Raw genomic sequence first — 27104 nt, 5'->3', positions numbered from 1 at the left:
GCAAAGGTCCAGAAACGCTTTTTGCTGGCTATAACCTCAATGATAATGAGTGGCACACAGTGCGTGTGGTTCGGCGAGGAAAAAGTTTAAAGTTAATGGTGGATGACCAGCAGGCCATGACAGGTAGTGTGGCATTGTGACTCTGTGTTACTGGGGGGAAACACAAAACAAAAAATGACAGAAGTAAAATGCCTTTACCTGAAAGCAACAGATGCTTTTTTCTTTTCTTGGGTAAGATCAAAAATCCATGTTATGCATCTTGAAATACTGCTACTACAAGTGCGTTATTACACTTGATATTAATGTTACTCTAACATTGCTATTGAAATTAATGAAAACCTCCATGCTGACTTAAATGAATGTTTTTATACAGTAATTGCAAAGAAGTCATTTGATACATCACTAATGAGAAGGCAAGTAAAATGCTTTTGGCAACACACTGAATTTATACTAAGGTTAAACTCTAAGCCATTGCTGTAAGAAAGAATTTCATAAATGTTTGAAGGATATTCTATTGCATTTTAAATCTTGCATCAGCTGTCCTTAATTAAATATTAGGCAACAGGTTTTTCTCAAATACTAAAATAGCAGTTGGGATGGGAGAAAAAAACATGGCATGAGTGCCAGCAGATGTTAGAAATACATTCCTATGTATATATTATCAGAAATGGTAATAGAGAAGACTTTGATTTTGTTCTGTTAAAGATAAGGCTTACATGTGTGTTGTTAATAGCAACAGACCTGGCTTCTGGCCCTGATTCCTTGTACAATACAATATGCCTAATTTTGTGTTAGCTATTTAGTATTTTCCTTTGTTTGCATGTAGTATTAAATAGCTTTTATCATTGGTTTTAAGCTTTGTTAAAATGGTAACAATTTTAATGGGTTTTTAAAAGGAAAGCACCTTCTTTAGTAGTCGTCTTTCACCTCAGCAGAACACTGAAGACCATGTCACCGGTAGAAAAATAATTGCTATGTATTCATATAGCTGCAAAAACATATTTTCTAGAATCAGAAATTACCAATAGATCTTCCAGAGGTGAAGCAAAATTTTAGTCTGTGTATGTGATAATGCTTCGGGTCATTCTCCCAAGAAAGCAGATGGCATAAACCAGTTATTTCCTTTGTGAAAATAACTATATAGTACTGGAGGAACTATGCTGAAAAATATCATCATCTTGCTGCTTCAACTGGCAACCTAAATAATAAGGCTACTTTGGGGACGTTTTCTAGTTAGAGGAAGCTGTTCAGATCTGAATAAAATACAGCATCTAAAACCAAATGCAGATATCCTGGGCTCCTCGTGGCAGATTTTTTATTTACAAATACTACAGGTTACAGAACCACCAAGAAGTACTGTTTTCACCTTTGGGTTCTGTCCCAGCTGCTCAGCACAGCTTCAGAAAAGTTCAAAATATATGTGAAGGATTAAGAAGAAAACAGGAAGTTTTTGTCATATATAGTCTAGTCAGGTGAAGTAATAAGTAAAGAAAGCAGGACTGTAAGTTCTTGTAATCACTCTTCATTGTGCATAACTGTAGTTACTATCAAATATCATGGTCTCAGCAAATAGCTGAGACACTGGAACAGGCTTCCTAGAGAGATGGTTGATGCCCCAAGCCTGTCAGTGTTTAAGAGGCATTTGGACAATGCCCTTAATAACATGCTTTAACTTTTGGTCAGCTGTGAAGTGGTCAGGCAGTTGGACTAGATGATCGTTGTAGGGCCCTTCCCACTGAACTATTCTATTCTAGCTGTTAAAGCCAGTGAGTCTTTTCAGTTGCCTCCTGATCAAGCAAAGTCTTCCGAAACTCCCTGCAGGAAGCTGTGTGGCCCATCTGTGGCCTCCTCCATCAGTGAGGAGGGAACTGGCATGAAAGAAGGAGCTAGAGGGAACTTGAAAGTCTGATAATGCAGGAAACCTGCTGTTAGTCCCAGGAATATTACATTTTCTCCATGGAAAAAATCTTTATTCACTATGACTTTTTTTTTTTTTTTTGCAACACAGTGTGTTGCCAAAGCCTTCATGGGCTTAAGTTTCCTCTCCCATCTGGTAGAAAGTCAAATGTACACAATGCAATTTAATGTGTAGTGGCTTTGAATTTCCTAAAGGGGTAGTGGAAGAGTTGCCATATCAGATTGGAGTGCTCTTGCTCTAAACCGCTTAGAACTTTTCTTCAAATGTCCCAACAACCAGAGATGCGGTTAAAATATAACCCAGTAGTTATTCATGTTGAAAAATTATTATAATCTTATGGGAACGTGAGGAAAAAATGGACTTTATCCCAAAAATTCCAGCTTCCCACCACCACGCACTGTGTTTTCCTTTTTTGATTCCATTTCCTATGTCACATATGAAAAAAAACCCATCAGATCCAGAAAGCTTAAGCTGGAGGGGAAGCCTCACTTTCCATTTTTTACAGGTTACAAAATATCACCTGTTCATCCATGTATTGAGCTTAGTTATCTTTGGTGAATGCATAATTTGTGCATGGATAAATAATATCTTTCAGACTCATAACTAGCTTTCATTGGAAGTCGCACAGGTGGTTTTGAAAATTTTACTCATCGTAGAGGAGTTTAAATACTTGCAGCCCTGATGCACTTTGTTTTCTGGACACGTGTAGAAAATAAAAGTGGACTGAAGGAGGTCACTACAGTTGGATAATGGAAAGGATACCTAGCTTATGGTTATGAATAGAAATTCACTTGGCTTTTCATATGTTCCATAGCATTGCAACAGGTGATGCATTTTGTGCACCAACCTGGCAAGTTAAAAAACCAAAAAAACCAACCTTGTAAGCACAAACTGCAGTCTCTCTCTTTTTCTTCATTGCTGCAGTTGCGAATACTGTGGAGCATTATGTGAAGTCTCAAGTCCTGTTAGCATGTTTGTGCGACTGAAGTGTTAGAGGGAGATTTGGGATGTGAGCCCAGATTCTGGAACTTTTTTATTACTATGCTCAAGAAAGAAATACATTTAAGGTAGTGAATGTATTGAGGATATTGTGCTACAGGCCAAAGCTTAGTGGATTTTTGCCATGACATTTATGCAATACCATCTGAAGTGATATAAGACTGCAATACATAATGTTCCTCCTCTAAAACATGATCTTCAGCTCTCTGGCTGTGGTCCAATATACAGCTCTTGGCCTTGCAGAAAGTTACAGATTTGGCATTTTTCAAGACAACCCCCTGACTCATTACTGCAAGGAAGAACCCACCTTTGCCAATACATCAGGAGAAGACGTATCTTCAGAACTGATGTTTAGAAACAAGAACATCAAGAAGGCTGTCCTTGGGAATTAAGGTGCCTCTTGCAGTGTTCAGCCTGCAGATCCCAGATGCTGATGGTGTTCAATGACATCAGTAGTTAGGTCAGAATGTATCCTGAAGCTAAGTAAGCTGCTATATTTATCATAAATTATTAGAGCAATTTTCTTTTTTTTTTTTTTTTCAATTGTATTAAAGCTTGCAGACCTATTTTCACTGTAGCTTCACTAATACCTGTATTTGTATCTCAGTGCTGTGACTTAACCTGTTTGTGAATCCATCTCCCTGGGCAAAGCCCAAATATCTACATCCATCTTCCCCTGTTCACACACGTGTACACAGACACTTGCTTATAAAACCTATGAGGGTACAGCTGTCTAAGCCTGCCTCAGGGCTTTCTGCACCACCACTAAACACATCCAGCCTGGGTCAGAGCTCACACTCTCCTCTTGGAATAGTATGTTTAGGGAAGGACAGAGGGAATTTATTTGAGCGTGGCCAGTATTTATTTGAGCGTGGCTGGGTCTGCTGTTCACCTTCTCTGTACTCCGTAAGAGACACGAAACATCTAAGGAACTGGTTTGCAAAAGGTAGATTAAGTGGTAAAATTGATTAGTAATAAAAAGCTGATTTGTCATCATACCCACACAACGTGACCATGAATCAGCCTTGTGGTAGTACTGCCCTACTTCTTTAAAATAAGCATGGGAAAAAAATCTAAGCTGTGTTAGAAAAGGGAACTCTTCAGTGGACGCAGTTTTGATGTGCTGGGTAAGGTAGTTAATAACTAGCTTAAAAATCCCCATGGTATAAAGCTAGTTGCTTTTAAGGAAGGCGCTGTCCACCATTGCAGCATAGGGTTTTTGCAGCACGGCCAGTATTAATGTACCTAAGACAGCTTAAACGGGAATCCTTCCTTATGCTTGCCAAATCATGCACTTTTGAGCAAAACACATGGAGAAATATCCCCCAAACTGTTATGCCTCTCTTCCATGAAACTCTAACATTGTAGTTTTAGCTCTGAGATTTGCCTTTGTGTTCTTCGTGTTGTGTTAATTAATTGCGCTTGCTTATAGTAAAAATATATGTCTGGTTCAGTGTAACCAAAGTGAGGGATTTTGTTGGCTGTTTGATATACTGTTGAATTGTGCTTCAGTTTAGAAATCTTGCGGTTGGCCTTATACAAACATACTGAACTCAGTGGAAGGGCTCCCAGATGTTTACCAGAAGTTTGCATGAATTTAGAAGAATCCTCTTTGGAGCCAAGAATTGGCCTTGTGCATTCTGAAAAGTGTGAAATTGGTGCAGATACTTAATCACATGGTGTGCTTTTTGACCTCCCATTTCAGATGCTAACATGTATTTTCTTGTTACTGTTTAAAGGTCAAATGGCTGGTGATCACACACGACTGGAATTCCACAACATAGAAACAGGAATAATAACAGAACGGCGCTACCTGTCTTCTGTGCCTTCTAATTTCATTGGGCATCTACAGAGTCTTACATTTAATGGCATGGCATACATTGACTTATGTAAAAATGGAGACATCGATTACTGTGAGCTAAATGCAAGATTTGGATTCAGGAACATCATAGCAGACCCTGTAACCTTTAAAACAAAAGCAAGTTATGTTGCATTGGCCACACTACAAGCATATACATCTATGCACCTTTTTTTCCAGTTCAAAACAACCTCTCTGGATGGATTGATACTTTATAACAGTGGCGATGGAAATGATTTCATTGTGGTTGAATTAGTAAAAGGGTATGTATGGATTAGCATAATGACAAAAAAAGTCTATTCAAAATATAGAGAGAGGAGAAATATAAGGGAAAGTTTAGGATACAAATCTTTGTCTGACTGGACATACAGTCAGATGATTGTTGAATGTTTCTTCATGTTAAACTTCATATGCTTTATTGTGACTTTTTCTTTCAGATGAAGCTAGATGCCTGAAAAATATGAAAGTAAATAATAGGTATAACTTCTATAGTGTTTACCACAAAGAAGTACTAGTTTATAGCCTTCCTCTGTTCTCTCTCTACGTATGTATGCATGTGTTGGTACATGGAGTGCTCGTTACTTTCCAGAAACTTGGGACTGCATCTCACCTCATCTAAACGAACGGTGATGGCTCTGAATTAAGGTTGCTTCCCCATTTGGCATTCATTGTTGTCTTCTGGTTTTACCAGCACTACTGAGGAGTATAAGGATATAGGAAATATTAGACATTAATTAGTGCTTCCTTGCTATGTAAAGAAAAAGGAAACTTCTCCAATTTTTTCTCTTTTCCCAGGTATTTACACTATGTGTTTGACTTGGGAAATGGTGCAAATCTCATCAAAGGAAGTTCTAATAAACCTCTGAATGACAACCAGTGGCATAATGTGATGATATCAAGGGATATCAACAATCTCCACACTGTAAAGATTGACACTAAAATCACAACACAGAGCACAGCAGGAGCCAGAAATTTAGATCTCAAAAGTAAGTACAGTAATTCCTGTGTAACCTACAGTGAGGGTCGTTACAGAATGATAACCTGAATAAATCATGTATGTAAAGTACAGTATAATTTTGTAATACCATGTGAAATGTTTTATTTGATAATAATTAATATGATCACAAGAGATGACATCTTCTTTATGTTAGCCTGACAATGCCAGTTTAGTAGTAATTTTGCACAGTTAGGTACTACTTTAAATGTGTGAAAATGCCACAGGAAAGAAAAGTAGCAAATGGTAAGAACACAGAGTGGCCCATATATACCAAAAGATAATTGGGGGAGTAAAGGAGCTCTAAAATGTTTATAAAAAAGGCTTGATTTCTACATGAACCTAAGTGAGGTAAGTGGCATGCAGAAACCACAGCCCAAGCTTTACAGTATGACTACAAAGGCTTTGCAGAACTAGTGATCTCTATGTTAGAGAATTGGGGAACACTTTGACCTGTCCGCCACTGTTCAGTATTCCACATAAAACCTATCTTTTGTTGGGAAAATAAATACAATGCAGTATTTTGATATAATAAAATATCTTGTAAGTAAAACGATCTTATGTGGCAGTCCTGTAATGAATCAGTTACAAATACAAGTTGCCAGATGTATTGGACCATAAACGTGTACTCACCTAAATATGTAATGGGTTGTAATTTCAATTGCAGGGTGGGATAAACTTTGTTTTATCGGTCTAAACCTACATTTTATAGGTCCAGCTAGATTCTTAAGATACATTTTTATAAACCACACTGATACATATGTATATTTTAAAATAAGTAATAATATTAGTTGTAAGGATGGGCTTCTGAAAAGCTAATTTGCATCAGAGGAAAAAGATGTATAAGTATACTTTTAAAATACTGCCTACCTCATCAGACATAAGAAAATATGTTCTGGATATGTGAAAAAGTATCATGTATTTTAACATTCTTCATAAAACTTCTTGTTAGGAAAACCAAAATTTCATAACAGTCAAAGAAAATGTAATATTTCAAAAGCCAGGATGTTCAAAGTAGATATTAATATTCCATCAAGAGCTTATTCCTTGCTGGATTTTCTTTTAACTACCTCTGAGTCACAGATAATGAGCTGACCTTAGTAATTATGCTGGATTTTGTGATATTTTACATGTTTGCTTCACTTGAAAGTGCTATTAAGACTGTAAGAAAGACTGTGAAAACTGTATCTTGATATGTCATAATCTTCAATAAGAGCCTCTTTATCAGAAATGCTTGGTTTATAAATTAAAGCTTTTGGATGGCTCACGCTTCATTCTCAAAATTGTATTTGAAATCTGTGCCATGTTCTTTCTCATTTTTGCATTCTTGTAAATATGGTCGATGTTTATTGAGGCAATGTAATATTTCAAAGTTATTTTTGATACTGTAGAGAAAGCATCCACCATTCTTCCACATTTTTTTGGATAATAAGTACTACTTATGCATATGTATGTACACGTATTTAATCTGATTTTTTCCCAGTATATTAATTAGACATGAGTAGGAAAAATAATCCTGTTAAGAACTGATAACTTAAGTTAACACAGTCATTTTATTCTACATCTTCTTCAAACTGAATGTGGTGTTTTGGTATGTTGCTTTATTTAAGAAAAGAAAAAAAAAGTTTGAACAATGTGCTTAATAAAGGCACTAGAGGGCACTGTTATTTCACTAAATGCACTGCTTAGTGCATTCACAAGAGAAGGCTCATCAGCGAGGATAACCTATAAAATCCAACATTCCTTTGTTTTCTTCACTTTGAAAATTCTACTTTTGCTTTACCCTTTTGAAGTAAAACTGTATCCATAGCTGGTGCATTTTCTAACCTTGAATTCCAGTGGGAAAAAACTGAAAAGCATGAAAGAACATACTGAGATTTGAAGCGAGGAAGGTGAATTGTATTAGATGCTGATTTTCTGTAATTCACCACCCAGGAAATGTGGCTAGTAAAAGAATAACAAGAATAAAACGAATAACAGGCCTGACGTATTCAGTACAGTAGTATACAGTAAGCATCTTTCTCAAACTGGTCTAGCATACACAGGTCCTCAACCTCTGTCTTCTCATAATAATATGTTTAATTTTATTTTTTTAATGTATTCTATTATATTTTGTTCGGTCAGCTTCCTTAAATATGGCACAGCATAGTCATGAGAATTTTTGTTGGATTTTGGGGAGAGTTCAAGCTGATACATTTTAGGCAGCAGGCTAAAAAGGAGAAAAAATTGCCTTTCATTATTATTTTTTCTTCCTTTGTATTCAGTTGAAATGCTTTCCTGTAGCTTGTTCTTTTCTATTTTATGTCAGTGTTTCTTATGGTGACACATCTCTGTTACACTATAAACACTCCATACACTTTACTGATACAAGCAGTTAATTCATTGCCCTATATTGTTTTAGCCCTAGCAACAAAGCAAATTCAAAATTATACTTCCTGCTAGTGATATCAATAATTCTGTTTAACCAGAGTTAGCATTAGGCGAAATGTAAATGTGTACAGATAATATAGAATCTGCAGCCTTTCTGAGTAACTGTAGAGTTACCAGATTTCAGATGCTGAAATCCAAGCTAATCCTGGAAAGATAAATCAATATATGCAGTTTTTTTGCAAAATACACAGTGAATTCAGTACGAAGATATGACACAGATTGTGTTGTAGAGCCTGCACAGGATGTCAGTTGTCTGGGAAAGCAAACAGTTTTCATAAAAGTATGGGAGAGAATTCCCACTATACGTTTCCTTTTGGGTGTAGGATTTGGCTATATAACATAGAAAGTCAATTATTACAGACATGGGTTCCCTGCATAACGTCTGGTACAATTTCAGTGGATTGGAGTAGGTACCTGTGGCAACATTTATATTAAAATTTCCAGCTTAATTATTGCTCTAATTAGATGGGTAAATTATAAATTGGAGACAAATAAATGAGTGAAAATAGTTCTGTGTTTGGATTCCAAGAACTCTGTTATTTTTCCTAGCAGAGAAAATTAGCAAAGTGTGGTTGGGTGCAGTTCTAGCAGGTAACCTGTGAAGATAAATGAGTCTTAACAGCAAAGGCAATGCAGCTCAAGCCTGCCAACATTCAGTTACACGGCAAATTTGCTTTCATGTGTTTTATGAGCAGATTCCCTGTCCTGCTTTCAGTATAACTCAGATGGTTAGCATGGCTACAATTCAAGGCCTTCACAGACCCAAATAGTTGGGTGGAAGGGAATTCTGGCTTGCTGTACTTGATGCTGTGCTTTTATGGTCTTGAGGGGTCTGAGTAGCCTCAAAGGGGCTCAATAATGCAAGTGAAAGTGGAATTTGACTTGTACTCTTGTTCCTCACTGTTGCCAAAGAAAAGAGTCTCCTTTGTTCAGACCGTAGGTATTACAACATCCGTAATGTCTCTTCCCTTTCCACATTTTCTTCCTGTGGGATGGGAAGTTGGAGTTCTGTCAGAATTTTTTTTTATAAATATTTGAAAACACTTGATCTGTTTTCCAGTAGGAGGAACGTCCTCAAGCATGACTTTGTGTCCACTTGCCTACTAGGGCTTAATCTTCCTTTTGCTTCTCTCCTACACATACAGGCACTGTTTTAACCCCCAAAGTTTTTACCCACTTTCTTTAAACAACAAACATACAAAAATCTACAAGAATCCACTCAAAATTACTGTCAGAAAATTAAAATATTTTAGCATTTTAATTGATTATAAATTGAGATGAAAAGTTGAAATATCGCAGCCTCACAAGATGGAAAGCTAAGGAATGCTGCTGTTATTTTAGATTTAACAATAAATAGTTACAAACTTTTCTAGGAGTTGGTGCTTTCAGTACTTCAGTATCCCATCCTATTCCAAACTTTCTAGCTGTGATGTATCCTCCAGGATGAACTGCAGTCATCCTAATTTTGATATTGGGCTAACTATATTTTCTTTTTAAAAGGAAATCACCGAAATTCCTACCCAACTCAACATTTATGGTTTGATTTTTTTGCTGCCTGTGCAGCATTTCATACATCTTTAAGACCTGCTTTTTTGAACTGACATCCATACTTTCAACTTGTCTCACTCTGTTATTCTCTTCCACATGGCCTTCCCAAATGTCAATTTTAGAGTCCGTTTTAAGTCATATGTTATTCCTGTGCTGTTACATCACTGCATCCTCAAAAAATGCTGTTTGTATTAGAGCATACATCAGAATCAACTACTTTGGATTTAAAAATCCTGTCTGGATCTCTTGTCTGTTTTATTTCTGTAGCTCTTCACTGGCCTCTGGCTTCTTCTATTCCTTTGTGAGATATGGGTTCTGTTGCTATATACATTTGCCTTTTCATTTGCCATTTTCTCCAATAATGTGAAAACAGCCTAGTGTGAAGATTCTGAAAGAAAAGTAATTATATTCATTTCTGGTATCACCTCAGTGGTTTTGCAAATGCACTTTAAATATACTCCTTCCATGTACATAAAGACTCACTTGGCAATTAATTCATCCTTGTAAACTTTTAATGCAATTAACTAAATTATCAGTAGATTTACTGGCCTGGCATATTCATTGATCATTCATAATAATCATTTAATATATTGATATTTCATTTGCCTGTCAAAGTAGGTTATTCATGCTATGCAAAACTGAGCTTAATTAGTCTTGATCATAAAGAAAATGTATTGTTCCAGCAATGTTTGTCCCTGTTGCTTTATATTGAGCCCGTTATTATTGTTGCTGCATTATAAGTTCTTCTCTATATTACAAGGTCTCTATCAATGGCAGCGATCCTTCATATTTCTATTACTAAAGCAAAGCTTTAAGAAGCACAGAAACGTATTTTCTATAAAAACACAAATTTGTACAAATGAACGAGTATTAATGCTTAAATTTCTCAAATAAACATGCATGAGATAATTGCAATGACCTTGCCAGTGGGCTGTGAACTCTTCATGCAGAAATAACATTCTCTTCCAAATGCAGAGTTCCAAATACTGTCAACAGTAAATAGATCTTCCTAATGTGACCTGTTGGAGTAGACAACAGCAAATGCAGCTGCTGTCTTCCTGATAGTGTTGGGAAAGCAGCCTCTGTACAGATGGAAAAATAAGGATCTTAAAACTGAGACCTCTTCTTTGAGACTTCCTGTGTAGCAAAGATATACGGGCAGATTAACAATAGGAGATTGGACAACCTGGTCTAATGCAAATTCCTTTATCCTCCTTTCTTTGCAACTTGTCACATACTGCTTCTAAACAGCTATGCTGTCTACCAGGCTGTGAAAATAATTTTGGCAATGCTAAGCCTTCAGAAATTGTATCCAGATTTCCAAAATTATGAGATGGGAAAAAAATTAAAAATCTACTCCACTACTTCTGGTTTAAATAAAAATTAAAGAAAATACTGTAGTGTTTGTGCTGAGCTCTGTGAAGTCAACAACATTGCAGTAGTCTTTCAGATCACTCCATGGTGAGAGAAACTTTTTGCTTTCTCCTTTTCTCCCCTGCTCTTTTCAGTCTCTTACACACATACAAATGTATAGATTTGCCCTACATTTCTACAGCTTTTTGGCATGCAGGTTATTACTGTTGCTGATTGTGGAATTTCTTTCAAGCCCTTCTGGAATACTAAGTAAAAGTTATGCTAAGGATAATATAGGAAACATGCTCTTAAAACTTACAAAAAAATCTGGATATTTGAGGTAAATACATCCCACTGAATCCTAGCACCCCCCCAGCCAAGGAGCATGTCCTAAACTTGTTTTCAAAATGTGCCGCCATGGGTATGAGAGTGCCATCCTCATGGATCTAGGTATTCTGACTGAGCAGTCCTTTTTTGCAAAAGAGCTGCTTCGTGTAATATCCTCAGAGTCTGGAGGTGACTGTCTTGATCAAGAAGTTGGTAATATTAGATAAAGACTTTCCCTCTGCAAACCTACATTCAAAATGAGAACATTTAACCTCTCAGCTTTTTGGTAGCTTTGTGTGGAGGATTCCTCACTGTTTGGAAAACAAGCTCTGCTAAGAGCATGTGTTGGCTATTGAAGCAGAGAATGAGTAAATGATTTCAGAAGAATATCAGTAGGAAGGGAAATCTGAGTATACTATGCCATGAAAATGCCTGCTTCATTAGATTTTTGTCTATTTTTCAGGTGTATACAATGTACAAAAGTGGTCAGAACAGGAAAGAAATGAAGGACATTTGATGTGCTTGAATGCCTTGCCTCGCCTCTCCACCACAACCATCCTCCTCTTACAGAGTAATTGGCATAGCATCAATTCTGTAGGAGATGGATTACCACGCACATTTATATGGCAATTAGATTTTATTATTTACCATTTAACATGCATCACCAACTTCCCTCACAGTTCATTGGACAAGCAGACTGCTTTGGTTTTAAATCTGTTTAATCTTTGTCAATGCCAGTGCTTTCCATCTAGTCTTAAGGGGGGAAAAGAACCAAAGAGAAATCATAGAATCATAGAATCATTTAGGTTGGAAAAGACCTTTAAGATTGTCGAGTCCAACTGTAACCGTAGCACTGCCAAGTCCACCACGAAACCATGTCCCTAAAGTGCCACATCTACATGTCTTTTAAATACCTCCAGGGATGGACCCATTCCCCTGGCCAGCCTGTTCCAATGCTTGATAACCCTTTTGGTGAAGAAATTTTTCCTAATATCCCATCTAAACCTCCTCTGGTGCAACTTGAGGCCGTTTCCTCTTGTCCTATTGCTTGTTACCTGGGAAAAGAGACTGACACCCACCTCGCTACAACCTCCTTTCAGGTAGTTGTAGAGAGCAATAAAGTCTCCCCTCATCCTCCTTTTCTCCGGGCTAAACAATCCCAGTTCCCTCAGCCATGCCTCATACGACTTGTTCTCTAGACCCTTCACCAGCTTCATTGCCCTTCTCTGGACACGCTCCAGCACCTCAATGTCCCTCTTGTAGTGAGGGGCCCAAAACCGAACACAGTATTCGTGGTGCGGCCCCACCAGTTCTGAGTAGAGGGGAACAATCACTTCCCTACTCCTGCTGGACACATTATTTGTGATATATGCCATGTTCTGATATAGGCCAGGATGCCGTTGGCCTTCTTGGCCACCTGGGCACACTGCCAACTCGTATTCATCCGGCTGTCAACCAGCACCCCCAGGTCCTTTTCCTCTGGGCAGCTTTCCAGCCACTCTTCCCCAAGCCTGTAGCGTTGCATGGGGTTGTTGTGACCCAAGTGCAGGACCTGGCACTTGGCCTTGTTGAATTTCATACAGTTGACCTTAGCCCATGGATCCAGCCTGTCCAGGTCTCTCTGTAGAGCCTCCCTACCCTCAGACAGATCAACACTCCTGCCCAACTTGGAGTCATGTGCAAACTTACTGAGGGTGCACTCAACCCCTCGTCCAGATCATTCATAAAGATACTAAACAGAACTGGGCCCAATACTGAGCCCAAATAAAGTGGCTGGGAATCTGAGAACTGTTATTGTCAAGAAAATGTTAAATGTTTTTGAGTAACTGTTTCTTGTTTGAGAATACATGCCATTTGAGAACGGGATTGTTGCGGAAATGGTGGATTTTACCCTGGAGAAATGTAAGGGAATGTTCAGACTTGAGCACTTACTTTTTGAGGATCTACTTTTGTCTATTGAAAACTTAGCTGCTAAGGACATTGTCATGTCATTGCTGTTGCCCCCGCCTCCCCACCCCACACACCACTTTTTACCACACTGCTTTACTTGCTTGTGAAACATAGGCATATTTGCATCAGCATTGAGCAGTTCTGAACAGAGCCAAAAAGTGTAATAGGAATGAAAACTGAGCACCAAGAGAATGCAGAAGTGGAGAGCACATCCAGCAGAGCTGAGATGTAAAACAGTGAGCAGCATAGCAACAGCATGAGAACTTTCTAGACAGAAGCATATTTGTACCAAGTGTGGAAAGGCTTCCGTGCAGTTATGAGAGTAGCATGGTTATGAGTAGTGTGATGGAATTGGGAGACTTGGAGAAAATTAGAGCAGCAGGTATGTCTTCAGTGTGGACTGCTGTAGAAATTGGTGGCAAGAGAAATCTGAAAGGTGCTCTTCCTGGTGCACCCATCAACTGTGAGTTCTCTCTGGTACCTCTTAATCCTCACTGCTTTTTTTTCTGTCAGTGTGGGTTGGGTTAGGGTGCAGTGCTACAATGAAACTGTAAAAAGAACAATATCAGCCAAGGGAGGAAATATCTTCAAAGTTAAATTCTCTTGACAAATAACTACAATATGTCCTAAATGCCAAGAAGGATGACTAAAAAAAACCTCACAGTACCAGCATTTCAGTGCTGGTGATTTCTTTTTTTGAATTACTTTAATGGGGTATTCAGAGAAGATACTGAAGGCAGTGTAGAATTGGGCTGAAAAGATCGGTTTCTATATTCCTTCCTAAAAGAGTGACTTGCTAACCCATAAATTCCTTTTTTTTGCCTGTAATCATTTTGCCTTGCTTGGTTAACAGTACAGGGAATGTGGAAGACGGAAGGCACCACCTGTCGCATCATACAACTGCCTCTTGCCCAAAGTATTTGAAAGGACAGGTAACTCAGCAGGGCCTGGACAAGTAAACTAGACGCCCTTTCCCTTCTTAGGTGAGAGAGAGTCTAAAAGCGATGGAATTCATCACTCCAGCAGGAAAAATATTTGAAAAGCCTACTTTTCTCCCCTCCCCAAACCCAAAAGACTTCAAACACAAATCAATACTGAAGCTACAGAATGGACTCTTTGAAGTGGATAAGTGGGCATAAAACACTAAGTTTACACATTCATGTCTTCCCTCAAGTGCCCTTGCAAGTGGTAGACAAAATGCAGTCATGCTTGGCTCTAGCACCGAACAGGCCTGTGAATGCACAGCAAGTGCATATTCTCTACTGTAAAGGGAGATTTGAAAAGCCATATGCTGGAGCGTATGTGCTGCAGAAGTTGTGTGGATGCATCATTTAAGTCTGTCAACTGTCCTTCAATTTATTATTGGGTTATGATCACAGCAGGCTTCTTGATTTATTCAAAAAAGAACAATTATATTTCATCAACATTTTTAAAGGATCAAATAATTTTTTTTATATGGAACAAAAAGTAAACATTTAGTTATGAATAATGAAAGTGGGGAGAGACTCTAGAATCACCACTCATCTGCTCTTCAGGCCCAATTCCTTTTCTAAAGCGTGTGTTGAAACCCCACATCTGAAAGAAAAGTCACCACTCTGCTCTGCCTAGTGCACAAAGTAAATGGTAGGTAGGTGCTTTTGTATGTTGGAGAGGGGAGAAAATCATTAAGGACCAGTAGGCTCCTATATTTCATTGAATGTCAAAGGCATCTAGATGCCTATGTGACATTTTCATTTGAGACAATATCCCCTGATTCAAGATCTATTGTTGTGTTGTCTATTGTGTTTAAGTCAGTGCATATTCAGCTTGTGTGAGAGTAATTTATTTTCACATTTCAGTTGCCTCAAAACCACTATGAGTTGGGATTATGCGGGTCTTCTTATGTTAAGTTCTACCTGGTACTTCACTGTGCAACTATTAAGATACTACAAAGCAATTTCTATTGATCTTGAAATAGCAAGTCATCTGTTTTATGAAGGACTTGAAGAAATAGAGAACTTTTTTTTTTTGATATTAGTCTTTCCCTATGGTATTTCTCAGTGTTTGCAGTCTTCATTCCTCTCTACCTGCCTGAAGGAAGAAGCTGTTATATGCTTGATCATTTTGAAATAGCATATTTCATAGAAAAGTGTGCCTGACACCTCGGCTTCACCACAGCCAGATGTTCCTTTGTATTTTCATATGTCATATAAAGGAATTGCGGAGATGCCTGTTGCGCTTTCAGAACCCACCATGTTATACCAGGGCTATCCATCTCTTTCTTGGGGAGTAATACTGCTCTAGTACACTGCAGAAGCACTCTTGTTCCTAACCGTAGTAGTGATTTAGTACAATGTGACATTAGAAACAAGACAGAAAAACAATGAAAGAGAAACAAAGAAAATAGCTGAAAGTACAGTTGAAACCAGCAGCACAACAAGACGTGAAGGGACAGAATGTCTGCTTTTGGAGACAGTGGTGGACTTGAAGGTGTCTTTGTGCAGCCATATAAAAATATTCCAAGGGTATTGTCTTTATGGGTTATGAAAAAGCCAAGCCACAATTCCTTCTCCTGTTTTATTTCCTCCTTTTTGTTTTGTTTTCATTCATACACGGAACCATATTTGCATGAATAGTGTTCATTTCTTGTCAAGAATGGTGTTCAAGAAATGAACACCAGATACATACAACAAAACATACAGATTTTGGAGAGTAAAGAAGCCTAACTATATCCTGGTTAAACCACTTTTTCCCCGAGCAGTATTTACATGTTGCTGCTACCATTACAAATACGTGGATAATAATTCCCTCTCTACTAGTGCTTGAAGACAATGGTAGTCATTAAATTAAATGAATAGGTTTTGCCACCAGCATGTATAATGTAAGAATTTTTGGGTGTGGACATAAATCAGGAAAGGAGGAAAGTCTATGGGGTGACCTGTCAGCAGCATCAGTAGTGCCAAATAATAAGATACTTCTGCTACTTATTCAGAAAAGAAATAAGAAGAACAGCATCTTCAGTTTTTAATTTACATTTCCTTGGCTTAGCATTTGCAAAGTTCTTATCTGGGACTTGGGATAAAAAAAGATGAGTTATTACAGAAGGATTTGGCAGTATTTGTTTCACCAACAGTTGTGTGTGACTCACTGTTGTGTGGTGTTCTGTGTGTTTTTTCCTAAGCGTGATTCCAATAATGGATACATTGAGAACTTTGGTTCATTTATTAGCTAGCAATTTGTTTCTGTGTTAAATTCACTTGTTCCTCAAAGCACAAATCAGCTCTAAGTCAGAAAAGAGATACATAGGTGTAAATAGGAAAACTCCTGTTGGAATAAATGAAGGTCTTCATTACTTGCAAAAGATATAAATTAAACCCACTAAACTCTTTTCTTTGTCAGTGCTTATGATATAACTGACCAGTACTATTATTGCCATGATTTATAGGTACAGCTCTGAAAGCGCTGCCTTCCAGTTGATTCCTCTGACCTGCAATGAACATGCAGTGAGAAACACTGTAGCATACTTATTTTTTTGGCCTCAGAAAAATGAAGAGAGGAGACAATTCTCCCTCTTGAATTAAAAGGGGATAACTCTGTGTACTGACTCCTAATATAAGTACTAAGAAAGTTGTGAGATTAAGAAGTACCTGCTCTCAAATAAAATGCTTTATTTGAAGCTTCTCCAGAGATTGGAAGGAAATCTTGGAGCACTCTATTCCCTCACCCATTTCTTTACTACCTGCTGCTTTGTTCATGCCAGTTGATATGTTTTACATAAATCGGTTATTTTCCTTTACAAATTTTCCATATAAATCTTTCCTTTATAAATTAAGGAAAGTCAGGATGGTTATGAAAAAAAATTGAGACTTTTTCAGGAATATATTTAAAAACCAAAACAAACTTCAGAAGAAAATACATGCATGAAAGGTAATAGCTAAAGTTTAGTTCCAGACACTGTTGTTAGCAGTGTAATACAAGTATATGCCTTTCTATATGTACTTAAAAAAATGCTCATCTTGAAGATGAAAGAAAGAAATGCTCATCTTGAAAGAAAGAAAGAAAGAAAGAAATAGAAGAATGGCATTTCCAATGTGTGCAACTCCTGAAATGGTCACGCAATTTCAGTGGTAGCAGTATTGCAATAGTATTGCATTTAGGCTGCAGCTAGTTTAGGTAGTGTCATGATCTCAGACTATTGATCTGATGAGCTGTCATACCTTACTTAATGAAATAACTTACATGTAATTCATAAGGATAAGGGATTAATCCTATTTTAGTGCGTGTAACATTTCCAATAGTAAAGCCGTACTTACATAAGAAGTGAAAAAGAAGAGAAAGCCTGAGAATTTGTATCATACTATGTTGATTCCTCTGATCTCTTTCAGTGGGAGCAGGCACAAGCTTTGTCTTTTCTGAACCTCTTCTAATGCACATTCAATATACAAATATTTTCATTAACAACATTTTCCGCAATTCTGTCTTGTCTGAATTTCTAATGGAATGAGTGTTATAGGAAACTACTTCATTGAGATGAACATGAAAATGAGGCAGGTGATTAACTGAAATTAAAGTAGCTATGAAAACATTTGTGATGGAAGATATGAAAAAATAACTAAGTGAAAAAATTTAAATCGCTTTTTAAAAAAAAAAAAAAAATCTGAGGTTTAATTCCAGAGCTTGTCCCTTAATAAAATTTTGTCTCTGAGAGAAAGTATGTTTTTATGCCATCAGCAGCAAACTCAAACCACATTTGATATTAAATCTGGGAAAGGTGTAGCTCATAGTCATAGAAAATATTTGTATATACTTTATAAAAGGTAAAGTCTAATAGTCAGTATGGCTGCTCAGTACATATGATATGTATTAGTGTAGCGTATTAGCTAGTGCAAAAGCAGAACTCAAGTTATTTTGAATGTCAACGAAGTTAAAATATTACCCAGGACATGTCTTTGTTTTGTGGAAACTGTGTCTTCAATATTATACAATCATCAGTTCTAATTATCAATAGTCTTAAGGAACTGTAAGTAAACAGTAGAGTTACAGTTTATTTAGACTCAACTTAATGTATGATACTGCTGTGCATATGATACCTATTTGAAAATATTCCAGTGTATATTTTCAGGAGCAAATATTCCGAGTTCAAGTTCATATGCTGGCACACTGACCTGGACTTGTACTAGCCATTCATAGTAACTGACAATTGCTATATGGCTGTATGTAGCAATCTCAATATACTTGAGGGATGGACTTTAGGAATTAGCAGGGGTTTCAATTTGAAAGTTTGCAGTTTTAAGGGTTTAACCAATACAGAATAAAAATGGTTGTTTGGACAGTATACAGTTGGGAGGTTTAAAAAGAGGTTGCATGTGTCATGTCCAATAGACCAAGTTTAACCTTTTTAGCATAGGTGTGATTTTCTTAGTATTGTTCTCTGGAGTTTCCCTCTTTTAAGTCCATTGGAATCAATTGAGATGAATTCTCTCTCTATTCTGAGCTGATGATGACTGAAAGCACAGAACTTCAGGAAACCTGAAAGGGTTTTACTTTCTAGATGTTCCACCTGAGAAAAAGATTCATCATGAGGCAAGAGTTTTTACTTTATTTCCAGTTCAGCTGGTTGAAAAATAGAGAAGTTTTTCTGCTGTGAATGAATTGCATCCCATTTGTGGGAACATATGGATCACCATATTTTAATCTGTTATGTCTAATATCATGCTTTTGAGATTTATACTGTACCTCAAAGCTCTAGAGGAAAGCAGTATCTTATTTTTCAAATTATCTATATGGAATGGAGAAAGCTTGAGGTTTCTTAGTACGTGATGCTATGATGGTTGCTAAGACTTTTGGTTGGATGGCTTATAAGATTAATAATATGCATGTTCCTAAGTTTTTATCTCCATTTCACTAACTCAAATACAGTTGAGTTTTACGGCTGGTATGTAGTGACTAAAAATTTTTCACAGTCTGGTAGACATTTGTTTGTTTCAGGCCATTTCCTTGCAGGCAAACTGTAAACCATTGCAAACAGCACTAAATTGCACTCCCTTGCGAACAAGCAAGTATGCCAGGAGAACCAGGAAAAGGTGTGACTGCAGTTTATAACGATAAGAGGGAGATTAAAATTAGCCGCATGGGGTAGTGATGATAGCTAGTACATTCTGAGTTCTGTCGCTATAAAATCTGCCTACAAAGCTTGGTAAACACTTAGGAAATGAACAATTTTGCATTTGAGATGATGCAGAGACACTCTTTGGTACATCCTGTAGCCTAGGCTCCAACATCGTCCGAGCTGGGGGACAATACTGGAAAGCACAATGTAGATTAGAATGCATATGCAGATAGTCTATGGAAAGTTTATACTCGCACAAAACATGTCATCAGTAAGGATTTAATGCATAGATAGAGTATGAATTTTGTCGCTGGGTGATGCTTGAGAGTCGGATGCTCCCATAAGCACCTTCCTTCAAACAGGTTCAATGCTTCTCAGAAGCTCAGATGGTCGTCTTGTGTGCCTAAAGGGGCTTGCCTGTAGGCATGCTCAGAGCACTCCCAACAAGCTTGCAGAGATGGCTGCTTTTTCTGAGTTAGGGGATTACAGAGCAGGACAGTAAACTCATGCAAGATGTAGGAAACCATGGTTTTATTCCTTTCTGTCTGTGACTGAAAGAATCAAGCATATCTTGCCTGCCAGGAGGACTGAAGCCTTTTAGCTTGGGCTGTGTTCACGCTGAGCGTGCTTCCCCTCTCTGGCCAAGCAAAGCTCAGACTTGTTTCTGCAGCATGTCTTCAGCAACAGGTATGGAATGCACCTAGTTAAACCTATAGTCTGACACTTAAGGCACACTTTAGGGAGGTAGGTTATGTTAGTTTGAAAGATCACTGCTCTGCCCATCAGAGACACCAAACACATGAAAGAAAGGCACAGCCTGAATTGTTGTAAAACAAGAAAGCATCCCCTCCCTCGGTGTTTAAGAGGAAAGTTATAGTTATGTCCTTGCAAAGTAAGTCTCAAAGCTATGAATTACTCCAAAGAAGAAAAGCACTAGCTTTCAGTCCTGAGTAAGTTACCCGAGGTTCATCAAAGAAAGCTGTTTATAATATGTGTCTGTCGTCAGAATTATTTTTGGCAATAAAAATCTGTTTGCTCAGTGTGCAGATTGCCATTTTAAAGGCATCTAACTCCCTCTGTTCCCACATGACTGACACAGGGTATGAATTTTGGTGGGGAGAATCAGTCATTTTACTGCTTAACAATGGTATCCCTAAGTTCCTAATGTGTCCCTAAACCCTTTATTTCTTGGCGTGCTTTTAAATGGATGATTCTGGATATATGGACTTTAGGTGGATCTTGGTGCTCCACTTACTGCCTTTTATCTCAGTCTGCTGGATCCATAATGGGGATGATCTGTGGTCAGATTCCCTGAGTATGCTAACACCATGTGTCAGTGCTAGATGCGTTTTCTAGATGGAGATTCTGTGACTGGATCCTCATCTGTGAAATAGATGCATTTTTTCAATATATATGAGCTGGCACATAAATAATATGTCCAGGTACTTCTAAGTAATTAGTCATAGAAATGTGAAGTCTACATATGCGTTTGAAAAAATACAGTCCTGCAGTGTCTTTTCACATCATATATGCTATCAGTGTTTTCTACATTTGTTTTGAAGAATGTTTTTCTGAGATACCTGTCATTCAGCACAAAAAGGCCAGAAGATCAAGCAGGTCAAAGATTCTACAGGGTTTTTTCTGTATCTAATATTTATTTTTCCTTTACAGGTGATTTGTATATTGGAGGAGTGGCCAAAGAAATGTATAAGTCCTTGCCAAAACTGGTGCACGCAAAAGAGGGATTCCAAGGCTGTCTTGCATCAGTAGACTTGAATGGACGGCTCCCTGATCTAATCTCAGATGCTCTCTTCTGCAATGGGCAAATAGAAAGAGGATGTGAAGGTATTAAATATGCTGATATTTTTTTATATAATAATGAAAGTATTGTGCGAATCCTGTAGAGTTTTTTTGCTGTATACACTCCATACATGGAAAGACTATATTTTACCTGCTTCTAATTGATCTTGTTTGATCCTTTCTTATACAAAGAAAGCATTTTTTTTTTAGTACTATGGAGACAAGTGTGTGCCTGCCCTACAGGACAGAGATTGATCTGAGAAATGAGTTAACTTCTTGAATGTTTAATGTAGGTTCCATCCTTCTCCAGTGGCAAGATATTTTGCATGTATTTTGTTTACTTCAGATGTATTTTAATTAATGGTAGAAACAATAACAATTAGCTTCAATGAAGTCCTTTGTATCTTCATAACACTTAGGCATTAGCTAATGCTGAAACATTAGCTAATTAATTCCATTTTTAAAGCAGACATTTTGAGTTGATTAATTCAAGGCTAATTTATGGAACTGTTTAAGATCAATCTTCCATCTTCTCTGTTTTTGCTCATCCCTGAGATTTGTATTGTCGTGAGCCTTCCTATCTGAAATCAGTAACAGCCAAATATATTTTATGTCACATTTTTTATGTCTTTATAGACTCATCTGGAATATCATGGAATTTAAGTGAGGACAGAATTAGAAGAGGTGTATTTGTAATTCCGGGGTGTCAATCTCTAGCTATTTTTCTAGCTGTCATTTAATCCCACGGGTTTTTTACTATGATTTATGGAATAATTTAAATCAATTCTCTGTCCCTGCATATATATTTTATTCACATAATTCTGAATTTTGTGGCTATGTTCAATTTTATGTGTTCTCCCCTCTCTCAAGTGCCGTTCTTCTCTGGACAGAAAAGCGTGGAAATGACACTGTAGAATTTCAAGTTGGAAACTTGATGATTTTGATATCAAGTTTGTTAAGTTTGCAAATAGATGTTGTAAAAAATCCAAGCAGAGCTGGGGGGTTTCCTCAAGGTTCACGAGATAAAGCTTTCTGGTGGATAAATTCTGTCTCCTCTTTTGTTGTGCCTACAGTATGTTTGTACAGGTAGAACTATTTGTTCTTTACCTGCTACCTTTAGTTAACAGTATAAATTCTATTGACAGTACATAGAAATATGTAAAATTCACAACTTATTTTTCCATAGCTTTAGTGTGTATTTATTTCTATCAGGAATGGAAGAATATGTATAAATTAGTTTGTCACTGATTTAGAAAATTAGACTCTGCTTTCTGAATGGCGTTAGCAAGTTCCATCCCTTCAGAGAGTCAAAGTACGCCTTAATTCCATTATGCATTTCATAGCTTCTTTTGAAATTATATAATTTTCTAAATTAATTTTATGTACTTCAAAGAAATATTGCTACAGGCCTAGAGTGTGTGTTCACCTTTTAAACCAGTGGCACAACTCAGCTATTGGTGAATTTAATAAAGCTACCGACAATTTAATAAAGGCTGTACAAATATTGCCCTTTTTGGTGGAGAGTCAGCTTTTTCCAACACCAAAATCATCTGACACAAGCAAAATGGTCAAACCAGATGTGCTGCCTGGCTCCCAGAGAACTGCCTCATCAAAAGTCTTTTGCCAATGGAAGGAAATCTTTAACAGCATGGAATGAAATATTCCCTTCCAACCTTTCTGCTTAACCCTTGCAAGTTAACTCTTCCATCTCACTTGTTTACTTCAAGTCTTCCTGTTTGACCCGTCGGTCAGTCTCTTGTCTGCAGACCATAGATCAGATGTACAAAAAAATGTTCTGATACCTAGAAAATGATTTAAGTCACTTGCAAATTTAGCTGCCTCCTAGAAGTCTCTGGTATGCCTGAAGCTGCCCATACCTCTGCTGCTGTGTACAGACAGGACTGTCTCCATCCTTACACAGCTGAGCGGTTTTGCACCTATCTCACACTGCGAGGGGATGTGTAAGCTCTGTAAGTCCCCTGAGTTATCGAGTCCAAAGAGCTCAGGACACAGCAGCAGAAGTAATTTCAAAACAATAAATTATTAGTCACTGCCACTCTCAATCCAAAAGGCAGCTGGCTGTACTGGTGGGTGTATGTCCTTTGTTAAGATATCGGCCTGCTGCGAAATCTGTCCTGAGAAGTGAGGCACTTGGATTTGATGTTCTTCAGACTCTTATTGGATTGAATTCCCCACCTTTCTGGTATAAAAAAAAAAAAAAACCTGGCGTGAAAGCTCTTTTTCTCTCTTCTGTCAAACTGTGAAGCCATGATGTACTACTAATTAATTTTATCTGTTAGGATTTTGTTCTTAAAAGGTTGGTATTTCTCAATAACTTTACTGTCTTAAGTGCATGTTAAAAATTCTTTCTTTGGAACGTTTTTTTTTTGCAAACCCACACGTGGGATTGGTGTGGCAAGTTGTAAGGCTTGCATTTCGAAGTTTCAGCCACAAGCAGATAGGTATCTCTGTTCTCTATCATTGAGCATTGAATATAATTTGCACTTGGCTGAATCCACCTTGTTGACAAATTTTCAATGGCTAGAACGGATAGAAACTAACAGCTAGAAACATAAATATGCTAACTAGCTCTTCAAATTGTTAACAGCAAACCCCAGAGCCAGGTTGTAAGTGTCAGCACTGTTTTTCTCTAGTCAAATCCATTGTACTTTCTTTAAACGCTTTAAATAAAGCAGAATTACAGAAATTACAGAATGATAAAAAAATACTTTGAATATATTTAGGAGGAAAATGCACTGTGTGCATGCATGTGCATATATAATATAATAATATAATGAATTATACGAAAAGTTTCAAAGTATTAACATATGTGAGGATTCTTGATGGTGAGATACGGAATTTATTTTTGCAATATATGGTAAAACATTGTACATGCTACTTAATAATGCTTTTTGTGTAAAATATAGCATGTAAGCCCTCACATAAGACAAGTGTAAAGGAGAGACCAAATCCAGTCAATTAAAAAGTCTGCAGTGAAGACTGAATAAATTAGGATATTTAAATAGAATGTGAATCAAAAGGTGAGTACTTAAGAAGTGTGTATTACAATATTTTTACTAAATAGCTTAGTTGTGTAATATATATAGGAAAATATGAACCTGTTATGGTAGATGTTATAGTATTTACCAACATTAAACAGTCCTCCTCTGTTCTTTTCTTAAAAAAAAAAAGGCCTACTTTTATTAAAAGAAATTCTTACATGTAAGCTAGTCTTGATGTCAATTTTTTAATAATCACTACTATAGATAAGCAAAAAGTGCTAAGAATCAATTTCATAAAAAGCAAAATATCCTGCTTTTTAACAAGATCCTATCTGTATTTTTTCCAAATATGTGTTTCAACATGCACTGTTTAATGTGCCTACGGGGTCTTGCAGTTTATGTACTTTTAAGTCCTTGTGACTTTTGCTCTACTTTTGCAGAGATGAGGAAATTTAACATTGCATAACTAAAGTGTAAATAAATGCATGAATATATAACATTTAAACACCTACAGATATTTTCACTTCATCTTTGTAAAGTTTCCGAGTAGCAGAATCTGGTGAGAAAAAAATGTGTCTTGTCTTGTCAGCTACGGGATTCTGTCATTATAATCCCCAGCTCAAGAAAGGGTGATGTAATGCCCAAATGTTTAAACTTCTGGGCTCCAAACTCCAAAGAAAAGGAAATCATTATCCTATGTCTGTCTACTGCAGGCAATCAGTTGTGGGTGCTTTTTATTATCATCATCATCATCATCATCATCATCATCATCATTATTATTATTATTATTACAGGATAAAATAGAACAGTTAATACTGTTCCTGAAACAGGGATGTAGCATACACTGCCCTCGTTCTTAATCACGCTGGTGACTGTTCAGGCCCTGGTTCAGAGGTGTGCTCAAGCAGTGCCTCATTTAAAGCAAGTGGCCATTGAACTGACTTAAATCATATTGATACTGATTTTTTTAAAATACTGGCAAATCAAAAGAAAATCCCACACTGAGATCTTTGAAGGAGCTGTAATGTGGAAGAAGGGTTAAGTGGATTTCTCTCTACCAGATGATTTAGGATATTTATACAATCTTTGGACCAGTTTTGCCCTGTCATCAACGAGTTGCAGTGGGAGTTTCAAATGGATATTGATGTGTCTTCTCCAAAACAATTTAGGAGAATTTGATAATCCCAGAACCAAATTTTTCCTTGTAGTGTCAAGAGTCAGTGTGAAACGTGTATGTGAGCTCATAGTAATCTGTAGTTCATGGTCTGTATTTCAGTCTTCATTCACCAGTCATGAAGAAAGGGCTGGAAAAAAGAAAGACCAGAGAGGGTGACAGTGCTAATTATTCTTGAATTCAGTATATCTGAACATTACAAATGGCTAGTCAGGATTCAGCCATGCATTTACTCTGCTAATGCATTTATATCTATCCAAGGAAGAAAAAAAAAACTTTTAATTTTCCTTCATTATATGTCATCAGCTCAATTAACCATTATATTTGTAGTAAAATACTGGCAAATTACTGCTTTCTTATTTTGGCTTGCCTGAAGATTTATGGCTATTAGCATTAATTTGTTTGCATTATATGGCATTTCTTTCTCTCTTTAACAGCAGCATGCACTTTACTCTGAATGGTTTTTTTCTGTGTTTGCTGCCATTTCAATATTGCTTACTAACATTTAATATATTTTGCTTTTTTATTTTGCTGACAAAGTTGCATTGATGAAAGCTGATTTGCAAGGTAGATAGCCCTGTGTGTATTAAACAAGACTGAAACCCCCAATGCACAGTTGGATTTCTGCAATAAATGCTCTGTACATTTCAGAACTAAAATTTGTTATTTTGTTTCAGATTTTCTTTCACACCTCTAAAACAATGGGCTACGTGAACCTTCATTTTCCAGCATAGCTTGCATAAAGGCTTTCAGTCTTGAATATGTTTGTATAGTGATTGCTTTAGTGCTTTGATCATTCCTTTTCAAATTTCTTTCTATTTCAGTAGTCTAGTTATGATTCTCTAGAAGTAGAGTAGCTTTGTTTTTCATGTGTATGTCACATTTTGGCATGCCAGTTCATTAGTAGCCTGATTTTCTGCATTTCCCCTTAAAAAAGGAACCTGCATGGGATCCCTGAAGCATGTGAACCAGTACTTACCAACATTTCTGCCAAAGAATCCCAAACCCCTCTTAATTTCAGACCTAGATCATTTACAATAATTTGTGGGATTAAGAGCATTATATAGTGTAGCTTCATTTTATTATTTTTTTAAATTTTGTTTTGTTTTTGATTTTATTTTCCACTCTTTACTTTCATCTCCCAGAGCTTTGCTTTCTGTGGCATCTGACTTTGCTGTTTGAAATGTATTTACAGGAAAAAATAATACTGAATAATACTAATAGAAGACGTTTAGCCAGTTAATGGTCTGACACGAGATTAACAAATAACTTGCAACAAAGTTAACATTCCCACTGTACCTGGAATAACTCTGCTTCAGTTTGTGCGTTCTCATGTGTTTGACATATCAATCTTAAAACTAAAGAAAAACACTCTTTTAATAATATTACGTGCTGCTACAAAATCAGCAGGTTTATGCGCGTTTTACTTGGTAATTCTTTGCTCATTTGATTTGAGACGTTGGCAGCTAGTTAATGTGATCCAGTGAGAAATACCTTTCTTTGGAAGACAAAGTGCAAGTCCTTTTTTGTATGTTCTCATCAGGCCCCAGCACAACGTGCCAAGAGGATTCATGCGCAAACCAGGGAGTGTGCTTACAGCAGTGGGATGGATTCAGTTGTGACTGTAGTATGACCTCCTTTAGTGGACCATTATGCAATGACC

The 27104-nt window shown here is 37.1% G+C and overlaps 1 protein-coding gene across 1 annotated transcript; it reads left to right on the top strand.

The window, feature by feature from the left end:
- LOC104076811 (neurexin-1) lies at window positions 1-27104 on the top strand (the record flags this gene model as incomplete). Its single annotated transcript, XM_009577813.1, has 5 exons — window positions 1-123; window positions 4657-5038; window positions 5571-5761; window positions 21137-21310; window positions 26985-27104. Coding segments are annotated over 5 exons (990 nt in total), but the record flags the coding sequence as incomplete, so codon positions are not given.

Source organism: Fulmarus glacialis, unplaced genomic scaffold, assembly GCF_000690835.1.
Source record: "Fulmarus glacialis isolate BGI_N327 unplaced genomic scaffold, ASM69083v1 scaffold5335, whole genome shotgun sequence".
Lineage (NCBI taxonomy): Eukaryota > Metazoa > Chordata > Aves > Procellariiformes > Procellariidae > Fulmarus > Fulmarus glacialis.
The sequence above is the reverse complement of the archived record's forward strand: the minus strand, read 5'-3'. Positions and strand labels throughout refer to the sequence as shown.